This window comes from Suncus etruscus, chromosome 15, assembly GCF_024139225.1.
Source record: "Suncus etruscus isolate mSunEtr1 chromosome 15, mSunEtr1.pri.cur, whole genome shotgun sequence".
NCBI lineage: Eukaryota > Metazoa > Chordata > Mammalia > Eulipotyphla > Soricidae > Suncus > Suncus etruscus.
Window position 1 is genome coordinate 51,680,370 of NC_064862.1, and position 17,428 is coordinate 51,697,797.

A 17,428-nucleotide genomic window follows, 5' to 3' on the forward strand; every position below is an offset into this window, starting at 1 on the left:
CACACCTGGCAGTGCTCAGGGGTTTTTCCTGGCTCCAGGCTCAGAAATTGCTCCTGGTAGGCACGGGGGACCATATGGGGCGCCGGGATTCAAACCGATGACCTCCTGCATGAAAGGCAAACGCCTGGGGCCGGAGAGATAGCATGGGAGGTAAGGCGTTTGCCTTTCATGCAGGAGGTCATCGGTTCGAATCCCGGCGTCCCATATGGTCCCCCGTGCCTGCCAGGAACAATTTCTGAGCCTGGAGCCAGGAATAATCCCTGAGCACTGCCGGGTGTGACCCAAAAACCACCAAAAAAAAAAAAAAAAAAAAAAAAGAAAGGCAAACGCCTTACCTCCATGCTATCTCTCCGGCCCTGATTGCCATTTCTTTACTGATACTGTCTAAACATCTTTTTATGTGCTTATTGAAATTTCTATTTTTTTTTTTTTTTTTTGGTTTTTGAGTCACACCTAGTGTGCTCGAGTTACTCCTGGCTCTGTGCTCAGAAATTGCTCCCTGCAGGCACAGGGGACCATGTGGGATGCCGGACTCGAACCACTGATCCATCCTGGATCAGCTGCTTGCAAGACAAACGCCCTACCACTGTGCTATCTCTCTGGCCCCGCAATTTCTTCTTTTTTTTTTTTTTTAAATGTGGACTGAAGTCATTTTCTCATCATTTTCTTATAAATAATAGGGTTATTTGTTGTTAAGTTTTACTTTACATATTCAGGATATTAATCTTATATCAGATATTGATTTGCACATTTTTTATGCTTGTTTTGTGGCACCTGAGATCAAACTTAGTGCCTCATTTATTCAAGACATAATGTTGGACACATCTCTGGCCCCCTTCTATTTTGATACCCAGTTTCTTTTTTTTTTGTTTTTGGGCCATACCCAAAGGCACTCAGAGGTTGCTCCTGGCTCTGCTCTCAGGAATCACTCCTGGTAGGTTCAGGGAACCCTTTGGGATGCCAGAGATCAAACCCAAGTTATCTGCATGCAAGGCAAGTACCCTCCCAGCTGTGCTATCACTCTTCCCGATGCCTTATCTCTTTCTTCCCTCTCTGGCATAATTGTTTTTGTCACCATCTTAGTGATTAAATCCAGGACTACATACATGCAAGAGTATTCTTTTAGAAGATATGTTTTGACTACTAAAACTTTTATTCCTTTTTCCTTAAAACTTGATTTTTTTAATAGACTAATAGTATACATTTTGTTTTGGTTTTGTTTGTTTTTGTTTTGTTTTTGGGCCATACCTGGCAGCCCTCAGCGGTTACTCCTGGCTCTGTACTCAGAAATATATATATGTATGTATGTATATATATCACATATTGAACCTCCTATATAATACATATATGTATTATTACATTCATATATGTTATTGTTCTGCTTTACAGAACTGCCTATGTTGATCTACAAGTAGTAGATACTAACTAAATCTTCATGCTCCCCAAGTTTGAGAGACTGCAGTGAAGAGTGAATGGCCAGATGTATGGAGAAACATTAGCTGTGTCCATCTGGCAAGATTCTTTCCCCTGTGTGCTGTACGTTTAGTCCACAGGTGCTAGTAGATAGAAAATGGCTCCCAGGTCCCAACGCCGAAGGCACAGAAAAAACCCTTCATTGCTGGGTCCTGTGGCTGCGTCCCCCATGCCTCAGAGCCTCCCTGAACCTGGGCCTAGCATTGATGCTCTGGGCTTCCTCTCCTTGGAGAAGAATGTTCCTGGGCTGTCCCAGTTGCTCCTGCAGAAACTGAACATGAAAAGCTATGATGAATACAAGTAAGTGACTTGCTCTGTGGGAGAGTGGCAAGAAGTCTCAGAAAGGATGAGGGGGACAGCATTTGAGGGATCTGGGGACATTTACTGTGAATAATTTTCTTTTTTTAATGACTTTATTTAAACACTGAGGTTACAGATTATTCATCATACAGTTTTTTTTCTCTTTTCACACTTATAAAGTTGTTGATGATGGAGTTTCAGTCATACAATGTCCATCCAACACTCTTCACCAGGGCACTTCTGGCCACCACTTTACCCAGTTTCCCTCTTGTCCTCCCCCTGCCTACCCTCTGGGGCAGACTCTCTCTCTCTCTCTCTCTCTCTCTCTCTCTCTCTCTCTCTCTCTCTCTCTCTCTCTCTCTCTCTCTCTCTCTCACTTGCTCTCACCCCCTTTTTTTCCTTTTACACACTGTGATTCACAATATTTTTCCTGAAGGTATGTCATGCCTATCACTTTCCCTCCTTTCAACATTCAGTTCTTGTGCAGAGTGATTTTTTTTGTTGTTGTTTTTGTTTTGGGGCCACACCTGGTGATGCGTAGGGGTTATTTCTGGCTCTTAGTTCAGAAATCAGTCCTGGCAGGCTCGGAGGACCATATGGGATGCCAGAAATCGAACCTGGGTCTGTCTCAGGTAGCAAACGCCCTACTGCTGTGTTATCATTTTGGCCCCGGAGTGATAATTCCTTTTTTTTTTTTTTGTCAGTTTGTTTGCTTTTTGTTTGTTTTTGGGTCGCACCTGGTATTGCTCAGGGGTTACTCCTAACTCTGCACTCAGAAATCGCTCCTGGCAGGCACAGGGGACCTATGGGACACCAGGATTCGAACCACTGTCCGTCCTGGATCGGCTGCTTGCAAGGCAAATGCCCTACCATTGTGCTATCTCTCTGGACATGGGGCAGTGATCATTTCTAATCTCATTGTTATAGTGCTCCCTTCTCTGCCCTAACTGCACTTTTCCATTCTTTGTAGAAAGCTTCCTCCCATGGACTGGTCCTCCTTGCCCTCGTCTCTATTGTCTCTGGATATTATTACCACACTATCTTTTTTTTTTTTTATCCCAAAAATGAGTGCATTTATTCTATGTCTGTCCCTCTCACTCTTAACTTATTTCACTCAGCATAATACCCTCCATATCCATCCATGGATAAACAGAGCAAAAGATTTTCGTATCCTGACTTCAAGCCAGGCTGATAGAACTATAAAGCAATGTGGTCGAGTAAGAAATTACAAGACCAGATACCAGATTTGGTAAGGCTGTGTAAAAAGCAAGGCAGGACTCAGGAGAGATGTCAGAGGCCTTGTTCCTATTGCTGTCCTTTCAGCTGTTTCTCTCTGCAGGTTGGTGATAGATGGGGGTAGCCCAGCTCCAGGCTTCGGGTTTCAGTGCCCTCGAGAAATGTTCCAGAAGATGGAGGACACGTTTCGGTTCTGTGCTCACTGCACAGTGCTCCCTAGTGGCCTCTCAGACTCTAAGGTCCTTCGGCGCTGCTCTAGGTGACTAATCAAAAACATCCCAAAGTGATCCTTTTCTAGAGGTCACACCCCATAGCTCCCTCAAAGCCTATTCCTCATTTCATGTGGTCCAGGCCCAGAAAAATTTGGACAAAATTGGATCCCTTTATGTTGGTGTTTAAGGAAGTTGGACAGAGACAACAGTATAATCCTTTCATGCCCCCTTTCTAGTACTCAAAAGGAGGTCAGAGCAGTGTTGTCCTGGGGATGTTGAGGTGAAGCTATCCCTGTGATAAGAGGGCTGCCATGAACCCCTAGTATTTCAATTTTTGGTAAAAATAACTTTGTTTCAATTAGTGACTTAAGACATCGCTCTAGCCTAAGAAAACTTTGGCATTGCTTGCTAGTCCTGCCAGCCTCCTCTGCCAATAAATAGTCTCCAAACATGCACTATCATCCCTCCTTCCATCTCTTCATACCAGTGATTGGTGTAGGTATGGGCCCATCAGATTCCTTCCTATATATCCCGTAGTCACTTTGAGGATACATAAACCCCATTTCTTGGGCCTGTTTCCTCAGGTGCAGAAATGTCTACTATTGTGGCCTAGAGTGCCAGAGGTCAGACTGGCCAGTGCACAGGAGAGTTTGTCCGGTGCTGAGACTCGTGGCTGTAGATCGTGTCATGGAATGGCTTCTGGTCACAGGTGGACTGAGGATCTACTGGGGGACTGGGCTTCTACTAGCATGAAAAAAAATATGAAAGGGTGTTTTCATGAAGAAAAACAAATCTGGGGGCCAGAGCAACAGCACAATGGGGAGAGTGTTTGCCTTGCATGCGGCCAACTTAGGTTTGATCCTGGCATCTCATACTGTCCCCCGGGCCTACCAAAAATTAAGCCCTGAGTACCTTCAGATATGGCCCAAAAAACAAAAGGAAGAAAAGAAAAGAAAAATACAATATGTGGCAGGGAAGCAGATGGGTCACTGGTTTGGAGAGGGAGCATGAAGGCCTTTTGAAGCCAAGGAGGGAGAGAGTAACTTACTTGTTTCTCCTGTTCCTCAGGAAATTTTGTCCTGCCCTCGGATCCATGGCCATGTCTGGGTGAAGCCGTGCAGGACTGGGATGCCTGGTTTTCTATGCGGGGTCTGCAGCTTGATGCCACATTGGATGCTGTGCTCAGGAGCCGTGCCATGACTAACCTGTGGGCCAGTGTAGATCGGCCGAGGCCAGACCCGCAGGCTCTCCAGGCCTCGATGAAGCGGCTCCTGACAGATGCCCTGTCCCGGCCCTTGACCCTGGGCCTGGGGCTGCAGATCTTCGGGATTGATGTCAGAAAGGCTGGGGGCAGCACCATGCATGTGGTTGGCGCTTCCCATGCTGAGACATTTCTCACACGCCCAGGGGACTATAATGAACTGGGATACATGTTTCCTGGACACCTTGGCATCCGTGTGGTCATGGTGGGTGTAGACGTGGCTGTTGGCTTCTCACAGGGCACCTCAGTGTCTCCTGTGGAGCCTGGAACGGTTCAGCTGATTAGTCACAGGGGCCTGTACCATGACTTCTGGGAGGAGCAGGTGGACACTGGGCGAGTGGCCTATCCAGATTTGGTGGTGGCCTTTCACCCAGGTAAGGGCACTGCAGTATGATGTCTTTGGGATTCCCCTTTCTGATTCATGGGTTCTCTCTTTGGAGCCCTGTTTCTTTGGTCATCTGGGGCAAAGTTTGAAAAGAGGGAGAGGAGGGCCCAGAGAGATAGCTCAGAGGTGTTTGCCTTGCAAGCAGCCGATCCAGGACCAAAGGTGGTTGGTTCGAATCCCGGTGTCCCATATGGTTCCCCGTGCCTGCCAGGAGCTATTTCTGAGCAGACAGCCAGGAGTAACCCCTGAGCACCGCCGGGTGTGGCCCAAAAGCCAAAAAAAAAAAAAAAAAAAAAGAAAAGAAAAGAAAGAAAAGAGAGAGAGGAAAAGCTAATTGACCATTTGTGTTCTCCCTGGATATAGGATTTTTCATCCAAGAACCTGGAATGGATTAAGGTGTTAAATGAGCACTAGAGGGAGCTAAAGAAATAGAAAAGCTAGAGGGCACTTGCTTTGCACATGGCCCACTCAGGTTCAATCTCCAGCATCCCGTAGGGTCCCCTCAGAACTGCCAGGAGTCAGCCCTGAGCATAGCTGGGTAGGGCCCCAAAAAACAAATAAAAATAAATATGTGAACACTGAGGTTGAGCAAAGTGAGAGGTGGGTGTATTGCTTAGTGCTAGAGAGAGAGCCAATCCAAGGTCAATCGTGGCATCCCATATGGTCCCCCAAGTACCATCAGGATTCCTGAGTTCAGGAGCAACCCCTGAGCATTGCCAGGTGTGGCCTTAACAACCAGATAAACAGAAGGCTCTTGTTTAGGGTTCACTTGAGCCTTGGCCCTCCCTGTTTTCAATCCAATTTGTTCTGCAGGTTTCCATGCTACTCCGGACCTCCTAAAGGCCTGGCTGCCTACCCTCCTCCTGCTCCGGGATTACAAGGTCCCTACAATGATGACTGTCTACAGGTTTGGTTTCTCTCTAGCTCTTGTGCCCCCACTCCCATCTCTCCTAACATAGACAAGCTTATTTAATTTGTTGTTATTTATATTATTGTTGTTTTGGGGTAGCTCCTGGCAGCTCTCAGGGCTTACCGCTGACTCTGTGCTCAGAAATCAGTTCTGGCAGGCTCAGGGGGCCACATGCAAGGCAAATTCCCTCCCCACTGTGCTATCACTACCACTCCAGACAAGATTATTTCTGCTTTGCGTCATCCTCAGCCTTCTGGGAAAGATTTTCCTCTTTCCTCTGCTTGACTTTCTCATTCTCTGAGAACTTTGCTAACTCGATGAATAGACATTTGATGAGAGCCTTGCTTCACCCAGTCCTTAGTGATGTCTGATGATCCTTTGATGGAATTGGGAGTATTTCTCTCTCCCTGTCTCTTTCAAAGCAGTAGAACTGTTTTTCTTCTCTGTCTCCTCAGCTGTCAAGAACTGGCAGCCTCTTTGCAGATTCTAGTGGACCTGGATGTACACATCATGGCCAGTGGAGCAAACCCTTTCGCTTCCCTCAAACCTGAACAGGTCTATTCCAGACCCAACCAGCAGCCAGTGTACTGCAGCGCCTACTACATAACCTTTCGGGGTCGCTCCTGCCAATCAGAGCAGCCTCCATCAATAGAGGAAGTAGATGGTGGTTGTGCCTGATTCTCTGAGCTGGATCTGAATTGGGTGTACAGAAATGGAGAGATTTGGAGGAAGTCACCACGGTGGGCCCAGATTGTTGCCAGCTTTGAACCCCACCATGCCATCCTGAACCTTAGTCACTTTTCTTGGGCAAGATCTAAGCTGAATGGAAGCTCCTCATTGCTGTGACTCATTTCTTTTTGTCTTTGGTTTTTGGGCCACACCCGATGGCACTTAGGGGTTATTTCTGGCTTTGCGCTCAGGAATTACTCCTGTCAGGTTTGGGTGACTATGGGATGCTGGGGATCATGTGTGAGACAAACTCCCTGCCTGCTGCTCTATTGCTCAACCCAGTTATGCCTCATTTCTCAGAGATCTGCCACAAGTAACTTCTTGAAAAATAATCTAGATTTCACATGTGACAAGAGGTACTGGTACTAATCTTTGAGAACCAACAATGCCTAACACTTTCTTCTGTCCAAAGAAAATGACACTTTTTACGTGAACCCTCCAATACCATGAGGAAAAGAATGGCCTCTTATTCTGAAAAAGTTTATTGTTATTCAGAAATTTGGACTAAAAAAATTAAATGGTGTTAATGATTTCAAGTGGTACATAAATGACACACCAGGGTTTGGAGAGATAATACAGCAGGTAGAGCACTTGCCTTGTACGTGGCTGGTCTGAATCTGATCCTCAGCATCCGAGATGGACCCCAAGCACTGCCTGGAATGATTCCTAAGTGAAGGTCCAGGAATAAGCCCTGAGCATCATGGGGTATGACCCCCAAACAAAACTTAGAAATCAGAAAAGTGGCATATTCTCTCTCTCTTTTTTTTTTTTTTATAAATGCATATGTTTTATTTGTTCTCTTGACAGATGTTCTCTCATCTGACCCTAGAGCCACTTTTTTCCCAAGTACTGAATTGTAATATTTTTTCCTTTTTAGTTCGCTGGATTAAACTCAGGACATCATTCATTCTACCACAGAGTCACATCCCTGGCACCAGTTTTGATACCTGTGTGTCCCAGAATATATCTGCTCTACTTGAATCTATCAGAATTATTTGTAGCCTGATCTCTACTGCAGTAAAATTATCTTACAGCATGGCTTTAAATTGCTTTGTGTACCACTAAGAAATGTTATAATGTATATCTGGAGACTTGAGGGACAAAGTAATTGTACATGGGTTCTGTTTTATTTCTTCTTAATGTCCCTTGACTTTATGTTCAAAATTAAGGTGTTAGCAAGGGGATTTCTTCTGAGAACTCTGTTTATTGGTGATTGTCCTTCCATGTAACTTTACCTTGTCCTCTTTCTTTGCATCATTCTTCTCATAATTAAAATAAATAAATAAATAAATAAAAAATTATCTTACAGCTTCTTCAAGTCACTCGTTTTATTTTATTTTATTTCACTATCCTCAAGATACCTCAACATTGCAGATTTGCCTTTGCCAAAGGAGAACTTGACATTAGTCCTCACTATGGGTCTTTCAGGTTGGCCACAGCCCATCTTATGCCATCATCTTCTTACATACCACTCTAACACACAACTCCCTCCAGATCAGAGTATGCCCTAATCTTTTTCCTGCAAGCTCCTGAGTTCTCCCTCCTCCTCAAACTTCTGCTTTCACATCATATAATTACACTTACTTATGCTCTTTGACTGTGCTGGGATTTCCACCCAGGCCTCAGACTTGGGAGACCCACATTTTTAGCAGTGAGTCACCTCACCACCCTCACATGAACATTGCCCCTCTAGTATGAGTAATGTATCAGCTCACATATACAATTGAAGCATCTCATTAGTACATACTATGTGCAGGGGCTATCATTGGGCATTGGGAAGATGAAAGGTAAAAAAAAAAGTATATATGCTTTCTTCTTTCTTTCTCTTTCTCTCTCCCCCACCCCTTCTCTTCTCTCTCCTCTCTCCTCTTCCTCAGGTTGCTGGAAATTTTACCCAGATCCTCATACAAGCTTGTCTTCTGCTATTTATCACTAAGCTATATTCCCAGGCCAAAAGCACAGTCCTTATCTTTAGCCTAGGAGGAAATAGTAGAGAGAAGTAATATATGATAGATAATCTGCATACAAAGTATAATGTGGAATAAGAAGTGTGGAAGAATTTCATGCTACTCTACATCAGAGTGCTAATAGGCAGGATCTGTAAAAGCCTCTTAGAGCTTTAGAACAGCAAATGGGGGCAAATCAGAGCTGGAAGAAAGATGGCGGCGACCGTGAGAAAGGATTTGGCCCAGCTTGTGAATTCCAGCAGCTCTCATAAAGATATGGCAAGCAAGTATCATCAGATCTTGAAAAAAGCCATTCAGTTATCTGGGGCAGAACAACTAGAAGCTTCGAAAGCTTTTATGGAAGCAATGGTAAATGAGAATGTCAGCCTTGTGATCTATCAACAGTGGCTGACTGATTCTGCGCACAGCTCCCTAACCTTCCTGATAGCACAGCCAAAGAAATTTATCATTTCACTTTGGAAAAGCTTCAGCCCAAAATCATTTCATTTGAGGAGCAGGTTGCTTCCACTAGACAGCATCTTGCATCCATAGATGAAAAGGAAGAAGACTGGAGAAATGCAGCCCAAGTATTGATGGGAATTCCATTGGTAACAATACAAAAACAGTACAGTGTAGGTTATAAATTGGAAACTTACCTGAAAATTGCTAGGCTATACCTGGAGGCAAAGAGGCTTATATAAATCGAGTATTGTTGCTTCAGGATGAATCAACCAATGAACAGTTATAGATACATTATAAGGTATGTTGTGCACATGTTCTTGATTATAGAAGAAAATTCATTGAAGCTGCACAAAGATACTATGAGCGGGGCTCTAGAGGTAAGGTGTCTGCCTTGCTAGCCAAGGAAGGACCGAGGTTCGATCCCCGGCATCTCATATGGTTCCCCCCAAGCCAGGGGCAATTTCTGAGCACTTAGCCAGGAGTAACCCCTGAGCATCAAATGGGTGTGGCCCGAAAACAAACACACACACAAAAAAAAAAAAAAGATGCAATGAGCTTTCTTACAAGACAATAGTTCATGAAAGTGAAAGACTAGAGGCCTTAAAACATGCTTTGCGGGGCCGGGCGGTGGCGCTGGAGGTAAGGTGCCTGCCTTACCTGCGCTAGCCTAGGAGACGGACTGCGGTTCGATCCCCCGGTGTCCTATATGGTCCCCCAAGCCAGGAGCGACTTCTGAGCGCATAGCCAGGAGTATCCCCTGAGCGTTACCGGGTGTGGCCCAAAAACCAAAAAAAAAAAAAAAAAAAAAAACATGCTTTGCATTGTATTATCTTAGCATCAGCAAGACAGCAATATTCTTGGATGCTTGCTACTCTTTCAAGGATGAAAGGTGTCAACAACTTGCTGCTTATTGGATTCTAGAAAAAATAGGAATAGGATCATCAGAGGAAATCAACTTCAAGAATTTGCTGCCAGGGCCGGAGAGATAACATGGAGGTAAGGCGTTTGTCTTTCATGCAGAAGGTCATTGGTTCAAATCTCGGTGTCCCATATGGTCCCCCGAGCCTGCCAGGAGCGATTTCTGTGCATGAAGCCAGGAGTAACCCCTGAGCTCTGCTGGGTGTGATCCAAAAACAAAAAAAAAGAATTTGCTGCCATGCCTCACCAAAAAGCAACTACAGCTGATAGTTCTAGCATTTTGTCCAGAGCTATTATTGAACTCAATTTGCTATCTGCAATAAAATTATATAATAATATTACCTGTGAAGAACTTGGAGCTCTTCTGGAAATCCCTGCAGCAAAGGCAGAAAAGATAGCATCACAAATGATAACAGAAGGACAGATGAATGGATTCATTAATCAAATTGATGGAACAGTACGTTTTAAAACAAGAGAAGTGGAGTCAGATAGCATGGAGGTAGGGTATTTGCCTTAAATGCAGAAGGACGGTGGTTCGAATCCCAGCATCCCATATGGTCCCTCGAACTTGCCAGGAGCAATTTCTGAGCATAAAGCCAGGAGTAACTCCTGAGCGTTGCCAGGTGTGACCCAAAAGCCAACACACACACACACACACACACACACACACACACACACACGAGAAGCCCTGCCAACATGGGACATACAAATTCAATCACTTTTTTTTTTCAAGTGAATAATTTTTTGGAGAAAATCAGTCAGACAGCACCAGAATGGACAGCATAAGCCAGGGAAGCCTAGATGGCTCAGTGAATCCTTGCAGAACTTGTGTGTGACCACATCTTTCTCCATGTTGTCCAAGTTAATTTCACTCTTTGAAATACTTTGGAAGTATTTACATCGTGAACTTAAAATTTCAAGCTCTTTTCTGCTGTATTTTATTTAAAGAAGACATTAGTAGAGCAAGAAGTATGGCATTTAAAAATATATAGTTCCCAGTATATTCATGTTCTTCGTGTAGCAGACGAACTCATGTTTTGAAAGCTTTTTCTTTAACCTGAGTAAGTGAAATACCTGTGGCTAGAAGTTAGGAATTTGTGATGTTGTAGTCATGTAAAATTTAAGTGCTTTTTGCTTCTCCAACTGTGGGAAGGAGCCTGAGTAATTGTATAGGAATTACAGTGTATTAAATATTGGGCCCTGGGGCTGGAGCCATAGCACAGTGGGGAGGGCATTTGCCTTGTTTACAGCCAAACTATTTTCAATTCCCAGCATCTCATATGGTCCCCTGGGCATAGAGCCAGAAATAATAACCCCTGAGTACTGCCAGGTGTGCCCCAAAACATATATATATATATGTATATATTATACATGTTATACATATGAACTCTTAAGAAAAAAATCAACTACTTCATGCTACAACATGGATTAACCTTGAAACCATGTTCATCTGTGTACGTCTTAAATATCTGTCACAGAGCTCATATGTAATATTTGTTTGAAATAGAATAGGCAAATCTCTGAAACAAAATAGATTTATGGAAAGATAGGGATTAAGGATTTGAGAATGACAGACAAAAGATAGACTTTCTTGCAGGAGTGATATCAGTATCTTAAAATAGTATTGACATAGTTTTTTTTACTATGTTACAAATCACCAAATTGTATCCTTTCTGGGATAAATTGTATCTCAGTAAAGCTATTGCCAAAAATGTGTAACCTTCAAAAATGCAGAAAGAGAGTTGGAAAGATAGCTTGGAGGTTAAGGCATTTGTTTGCCTTGCATGCAGAAGGATGGTGGTTTAAATTGTGGCATCCCTTATGATACCCCGAGCCTGCCAGGAGTGATTTCTGTGCATAAAGCCAGGAGGAGCAACCCCTGAGCGCTGCTGGGTGTGACCCAAAAACCAAAAAAAAAAAAAAAATACAGAAAAATATTTACTAAGTAAATAAAACTCCTTGTACTTAGTATGAATTTGATGAACAGCACCAGTTTGAACTTTGTCCAGTAATCAGATTTGATAACAAATGAAAACCCTACTGGACACCATTATTACAGTCCACACAAGATAATGCAGCTATTACCTGACATGATAGCAGAGATGGAACAATGGAAATAATTTCTAGCTGTCACAAGTAAGAGTGACAAGGAAGGTGACCTCTGTAGGATGCTGAAAGAGTTTCTTTCCTGGGCCCAGAGAGATAGCACAGCGGCGTTTGCCTTGCAAGCAGCCTATCCAGAACCAAAGGTGGTTGGTTCGAATCCCGGTGTCCCATATGGTCCCCCGTGCCTGCCAGAAGCTATTTCTGAGCAGACAGCCAGGAGTAACCCCTGAGCATCGCCGGGTGTGGCCCAAAAACAAAACAAAAAAAGAGTTTCTTTCCTTAAAGTAATTATGATTTAATCAGATTAGCATACTCAAAGACACTACAATATATTTTCTCAAATATATTATAAATACAAAGCTATATAGGAAGTGAAGAAAACTAGACTTTCAAAACCACATTGAAAATCTCTAAGAAAGAGGGCCGAAGAGATAGCACAGCAATAGGGTGTTTGCCTTGCACACGGCCTACCCTGAACGGACCCCAGTTCAATTCCCGGCATCCCATATGGTCCCCCAAGCCTTTCAGAAGTGATTTCTGAGCACAGAGCCAGGAGTAACCCCTGAGTGCCACCGGGTGTGGCCCAAAAAGCCTCCCAAAAAATCCATAGGAAAGTTCTTCACAGATTCTAGTCTATCTCATCTCAGCATCTCTCTGAACCAGTTTGTCCTCTAGCTTTGGAACTGAATGTGTTTACTTAGTGCATCATCAGATTAAATAGTTGGTTTCACCTGTGAGACTCTTACTACAGTCAATCAAATATTTATTGAACATTACTAGATTTTGGAGCTATTCTTACTTTCAAGAATATGTGTAAGAACCAAAAAATTCAGATGCTTCTAAGCTTTATAAAGAAAATTATACGGGATCTTGAGTGCGAATGGCCAGTACAAGTGCTGGCGGCAGCAGTAGCCACCAGTGCTATGATACAGGGAATCCCTCTGGGTGCCTGGTTGGACATTTGAGTGAGGAAATGTAGCGAGAAACCTTCTCAGGAGCAGTAATGAAGATCTGAGAAAACTCGATGTGTTTGCGCACAAGCTTGTTATGTTTAGTCACAAAATATATTTTGCTTTTTTTGGGGGGGGGTTGGGGGGACCATACTCAGTAGTGCTCAAGGGTTACTCCTGGCAGGCTCAGGAGACCATATAGGTTGCTGGGGATTGAATATGGGTTGGCCACATGCAAGGCAAACACCCTCCCTGCTGTGCTGTCACTCTGGCCCCTTTGTTTGTTTTTGAGAAAGCTTCTTTGAGCTTAATGACTTGAAAGATGAAAGAAGGAAAATGAAGATCGAGCCATCAAAAATATGCCTGGAGGATAGCACAGAGCGATAGCACAGTGGGGAGGGCTGTACATGCAGCCAACCAGGGTTTCATCCTAAGCATCCCATATGGTCCCCCAAGCTTGCCAGGAGTAGCCTTTGAGCACCACCAGGCCCCAAAACTTTTTTTTATGAAAATAGCTTAATTAAGCACCATGGTTACAAACTTGTTCAGAATTGGATTATAGTCATAAAATGCATATATCCCTTCACTAGTACAACTCTCCCACCACCAATGTCTCTGGTTTCCCTCCTCCCCGTCCCCTGCCTGTCTTTGAAACAGGCAGGTATTGTATATCTCTCTATCATTGTCATGGTAGTTGTTAATATAGTTATTTCTCTAACTATACTTAACACTCTTTGTGGTAAGCTTCATATCATGACTGGTCCTTCCAGCCCTCATCTCTATTGACTCTGGGTATTATTACTCTGCTGTCTTTTCTTTTTCTTAAATCCCACAGATGAGTGAGACTGTTCAGTGTTTATCTCTCTCCCCCTTACTTATTTTATTCAACATTATAGTCTCCATATCTATCCATGTATAGGCAAATTTTGTGACTTTATGTTTTCTAACAACTGCATAGTATTCCATTGTGTAGATGTACCACAGTTTCTTTAGTCACTCATTGTTTAGCCACTCATCTGGGTTGTTTCCAGATTTGGGGCTATTGTAAATAGCACTGCTATGAACATAAGAGTGCAGAGGGCATTATTGTATTGTGTTTTTGTGGTATATCCTTAGGAGTAGTATTGCTGGATCATATGGGAACTCAATGTCAAGTTTTTTAAGGAATATGTATACTGTTTGCCAGAAAGGCTGGGCTAGACAGCATTCTCACCAGCAGTGAATGAGAATTCCTTTCTCTCCACATCCACACCAGCACAGGTTGTTCTTGTTCTTTCTGATGTGTGCCAATCTCTGTGGCATGAGATGGTACCTCATTGTTGTTTTGATTTGCATCTCCCTTATTATGATTATGATAGTGACGTGGAACATTTTTTCTTATTTTTATTTATTTATTTATTTATTTATTTTTGTGGGTTTGGGGTCACACCCGGCAGTGCTCAGGGATTATTTCTGGCTCCAAGCTCAGAAATTGCTCCTGACAAGCACGGGGGACCATATGGGATGCCGAGATTCAAACTGATGACCTCCTGCATGAAAGGCAAACGCCTTAAGTCCATGCTATCTCTCCAGCCCCTTATTTTTTTTTTTAAGGCTAGTCAAGTGAGGCAGTGGGAGTGGAAAAGGAACAAAGAAATCTGTAACTGGCTGTGATCAATTAATTGTAAACACCGCTGCACTCGAACCAGCCTTGGAACCTTTTTTCATGTGCTTTTTGGCCATCTGTATTTCTTCTTTGAGGAAATGTCTTAATTTCTTCACATTTTTTTTGTTTTTATTCTTTTTTGAGGCGTCACACCCAGCAGCGCTCAGGGGTTACTCCTGGCTCTACACTCAGAAATCGCTGCTGGCAGGCTCGGGGGACCATATAGGATGGCAGGATTCGAACCACTGTTGGAACTACATGCAAGGCAAACACCCTACCTCCATGCTATCTCTCCAGCTTCTTCACATTTTATTTTTTTGGTTTTGGGGCCACACCCGGCGATGCTCTGGGGTTACTCCTGGCTGTCTGCTCAGAAATAGCTCCTGGCAGGCCTGGGGGACCATATGGGACACCGGGATTCAAACCAACCACCTTTGGTCCTGGATCAGCTGCTTGCAAGGCAAACGCCACTGTGCTATATCATCGGGCCCTTCTTCACATTTTTGATGGGGTTAAATGGTTTTTGTTTCCTTGTTAAGTTCTGTCAGTACCTTGTATATCTTAGATATCAGACCCTTATCTGATGTGTATTGGGTGAATAGTTCCTCCCATTTCATAAGTGAAATTTGTACCCTAGTCACTGTTTCCTTTGAACAACAGAAACTTCTCAGTTTGATGTCATCTGCTGCCACCTGTTTGGACAGTGGAGTTTCCTCATCGAAGATGCCTTTAGTCTCAATGTCATGAAGTGTTTTGCTTATGTTTTCTTTTATATATCTTATAATTTCGGGTCTGATATCAAAATCTTTAATCCATTTTGATTTGACCTTCATGCATGATGTTTGATAGAGATCTGAGCTTGCTCTTTTTTTGTTGTTTTGTTTTTGGGGCAACGCCCGTTTGATGCTCAGGGGTTACTCCTAGCTAAGCGCTCAGAAATTGCCCCTGGCTTGGGGGGACCATATAGGACGCCAGGGGATCGAACCGCGGTCCTTCCTTGGCTAGCGCTTGCTAGTGCTACCTCTAGCACCACCTCGCCAGCCCCGAGCTTGCTCTTTTGCATGTGGCTGATCAGTTGTCCCAACATCAGTTGTTGAAGAAGCTTTTCTTGCACCATTTGCATTTCATGCCCCTTTATCAAAGCTTAATTAATGGTATGTCTGGGGGTCATTCTCTGAATACTCAAGTCTATTCCATTGATCTGATAGACCATCTTTATTCCAGTACCATGCTGTTTTAATGCTTTTGTATGTTTTTGTTTTGTTTTCGGGCCACACCTGTTTGACGCTCAGGGGTTACTCCTGGCTAAGCACTCAGAAATCGCCCCTGGCTTGGGGGGACCATACGGGACGCTGAGGGATCGAACTGCAGTCTGTCCTACACTAGCGCTTGCAAGGCACACACCTTAACTCTAGCACTTGCAAGGCACACACCTTACCTCTAGCGCCACCTTCCCAGCCCCGCTTTTGTATGTTTTAATGTATGTTTTGTTTTATGTATGGTTTAATGTTTTAATGCTTCATAGTACAATTTAAAGTTGGGAAAATTGATGTCTCCCATCTATTTTTCTGATGGATTGCTTTAGCTTTTCTTGTTTTGTTTTATTTTGTTTGGGGCCTGGCAGCACTCAAGGGTTACTTCTTGCTCTGCATTTCAAAATCACTCCTGGAAGGTTTGGAGGACCATATGGGATGCCGGGGATTGAACCCAGCATATAGCTATATGAATCTATCTGAGAAGTTGTGTATCCTTCCTTCAAATCTTAATGTAAGTCTAGCTGGGTGAAGTATTCTTGGCAAGGCATTCATTTTGTTGAGTTTTGTCACTATATACCACCACTGTCTTTGGACCTCAAGGATTTCTTGTAACAAATCTGCAGTAAATCTTAGGGATGCTCCATTGAATGTTATTTCCCTTTTTGATCTTGCTGCTTGCAGTATTCCATCCCTATCTATAGAGTTTGTCACTGTGACTAGGGTGTGTCTTGGAGCGCTTTTCTTTGGATCTCTTTTGGCTAGTACTCTTCAGGTATGTAGGATTTGGTTGCATGTACTCTTTAGCTTTTGGAGTTTCTCTGCAATGATGTCCTTGATTGTTGATTCTTCATGGAGATTTTCTTTCTGTGTCTCTGGGGCTCCAATGATACTTATGTTGTTTCTGTTGAGTTTATTAAAGATTTCTATTCTCATCTGTTCATATTCTTTGAGGACTTTTCTCACTGTCTGCTCATTTGCTTTGAGGCTCTTTTCCAACCTCTGCTGTTTATGGAGTTGATGTATCTCATTTTTCAGCTCACTGATTCTGTCTTCTGCTGTTATTCTGTTGGATAGGCCTCCCAGTGAGGTTTTCATTTCACCTACCAAGTTTTTCAGCCATGTTATTTCAGTTTGAAATTTTATTACTTGGACTGGAGTGGTTAGGCCGTTTGTCTTGCACGAGCTAACCTAGGATGAATCACAGTCCGATCCCCCAGCACTCCATATGGTCCCCCAAGCCAGGAGCAATTTCTGAGTGCATAGCCAGGAGTAAACCCTGAGCATCACTGGGTATGGCCCAAAAAGCAAAAAAAAAAAAAAAAAATTGAAGTTTTCTTATTTATACTCTTATTTATACTCTTGATTCTTACTTGTGGCACATTCTGTTTGTTCCATGCTTTCTTTGAGTTCTATAAATATCCTCCATATTTCTTCTCTAAAGTCTTTATCTGAGAGGCTAAATAGGTGGTTGTACTTTTCGGGTCATTGGAGCTGCCATCTTCATTCTCTAAGCATAGTGGAGGCCTGCATTGTTTCCCCATTGTCACAGTTGTAAATGTGATGATTTCTATGTCTGGTGCTGTGCTGGCTGTTCCTTGAGCACGAAGCTGTGGAGTAGAGTGGAGCCAATGTGGTTTCT

The 17,428-nt window shown here is 43.4% G+C and overlaps 1 protein-coding gene and 1 pseudogene across 1 annotated transcript; both read left to right on the plus strand.

Annotated features, from left to right (window-relative positions):
- Positions 1-1,570: 1,570 nt before the first annotated feature.
- On the plus strand, positions 1,571-6,545 carry MSS51 (MSS51 mitochondrial translational activator). Its single transcript, XM_049789175.1, has 6 exons — positions 1,571-1,773; positions 3,113-3,268; positions 3,806-3,930; positions 4,290-4,856; positions 5,681-5,774; positions 6,233-6,545. Exons 1-6 carry the CDS (start codon positions 1,571-1,573, stop codon positions 6,453-6,455), a joined length of 1,368 nt encoding a protein of 455 aa, XP_049645132.1. The 3' UTR covers positions 6,456-6,545.
- Positions 6,546-8,665: 2,120 nt separating this feature from the next.
- Positions 8,666-10,618, plus strand: LOC126030909 (COP9 signalosome complex subunit 4-like; annotated as a pseudogene).
- Positions 10,619-17,428: the final 6,810 nt, after the last annotated feature.

Bases quoted from the DNA above. Each gene is read 5' to 3' on its own strand.
- MSS51 (XM_049789175.1), top strand. From the start codon at position 1,571: ATGGCTCCCAGGTCCCAACGCCGAAGGCACAGAAAAAACCCTTCATTG. The intron at 1,774-3,112 runs GTAAGTGACTTG...TTCTCTCTGCAG, and splicing joins AAAAGCTATGATGAATACAA to GTTGGTGATAGATGGGGGTA. The intron at 4,857-5,680 runs GTAAGGGCACTG...TTTGTTCTGCAG, and splicing joins GGTGGTGGCCTTTCACCCAG to GTTTCCATGCTACTCCGGAC.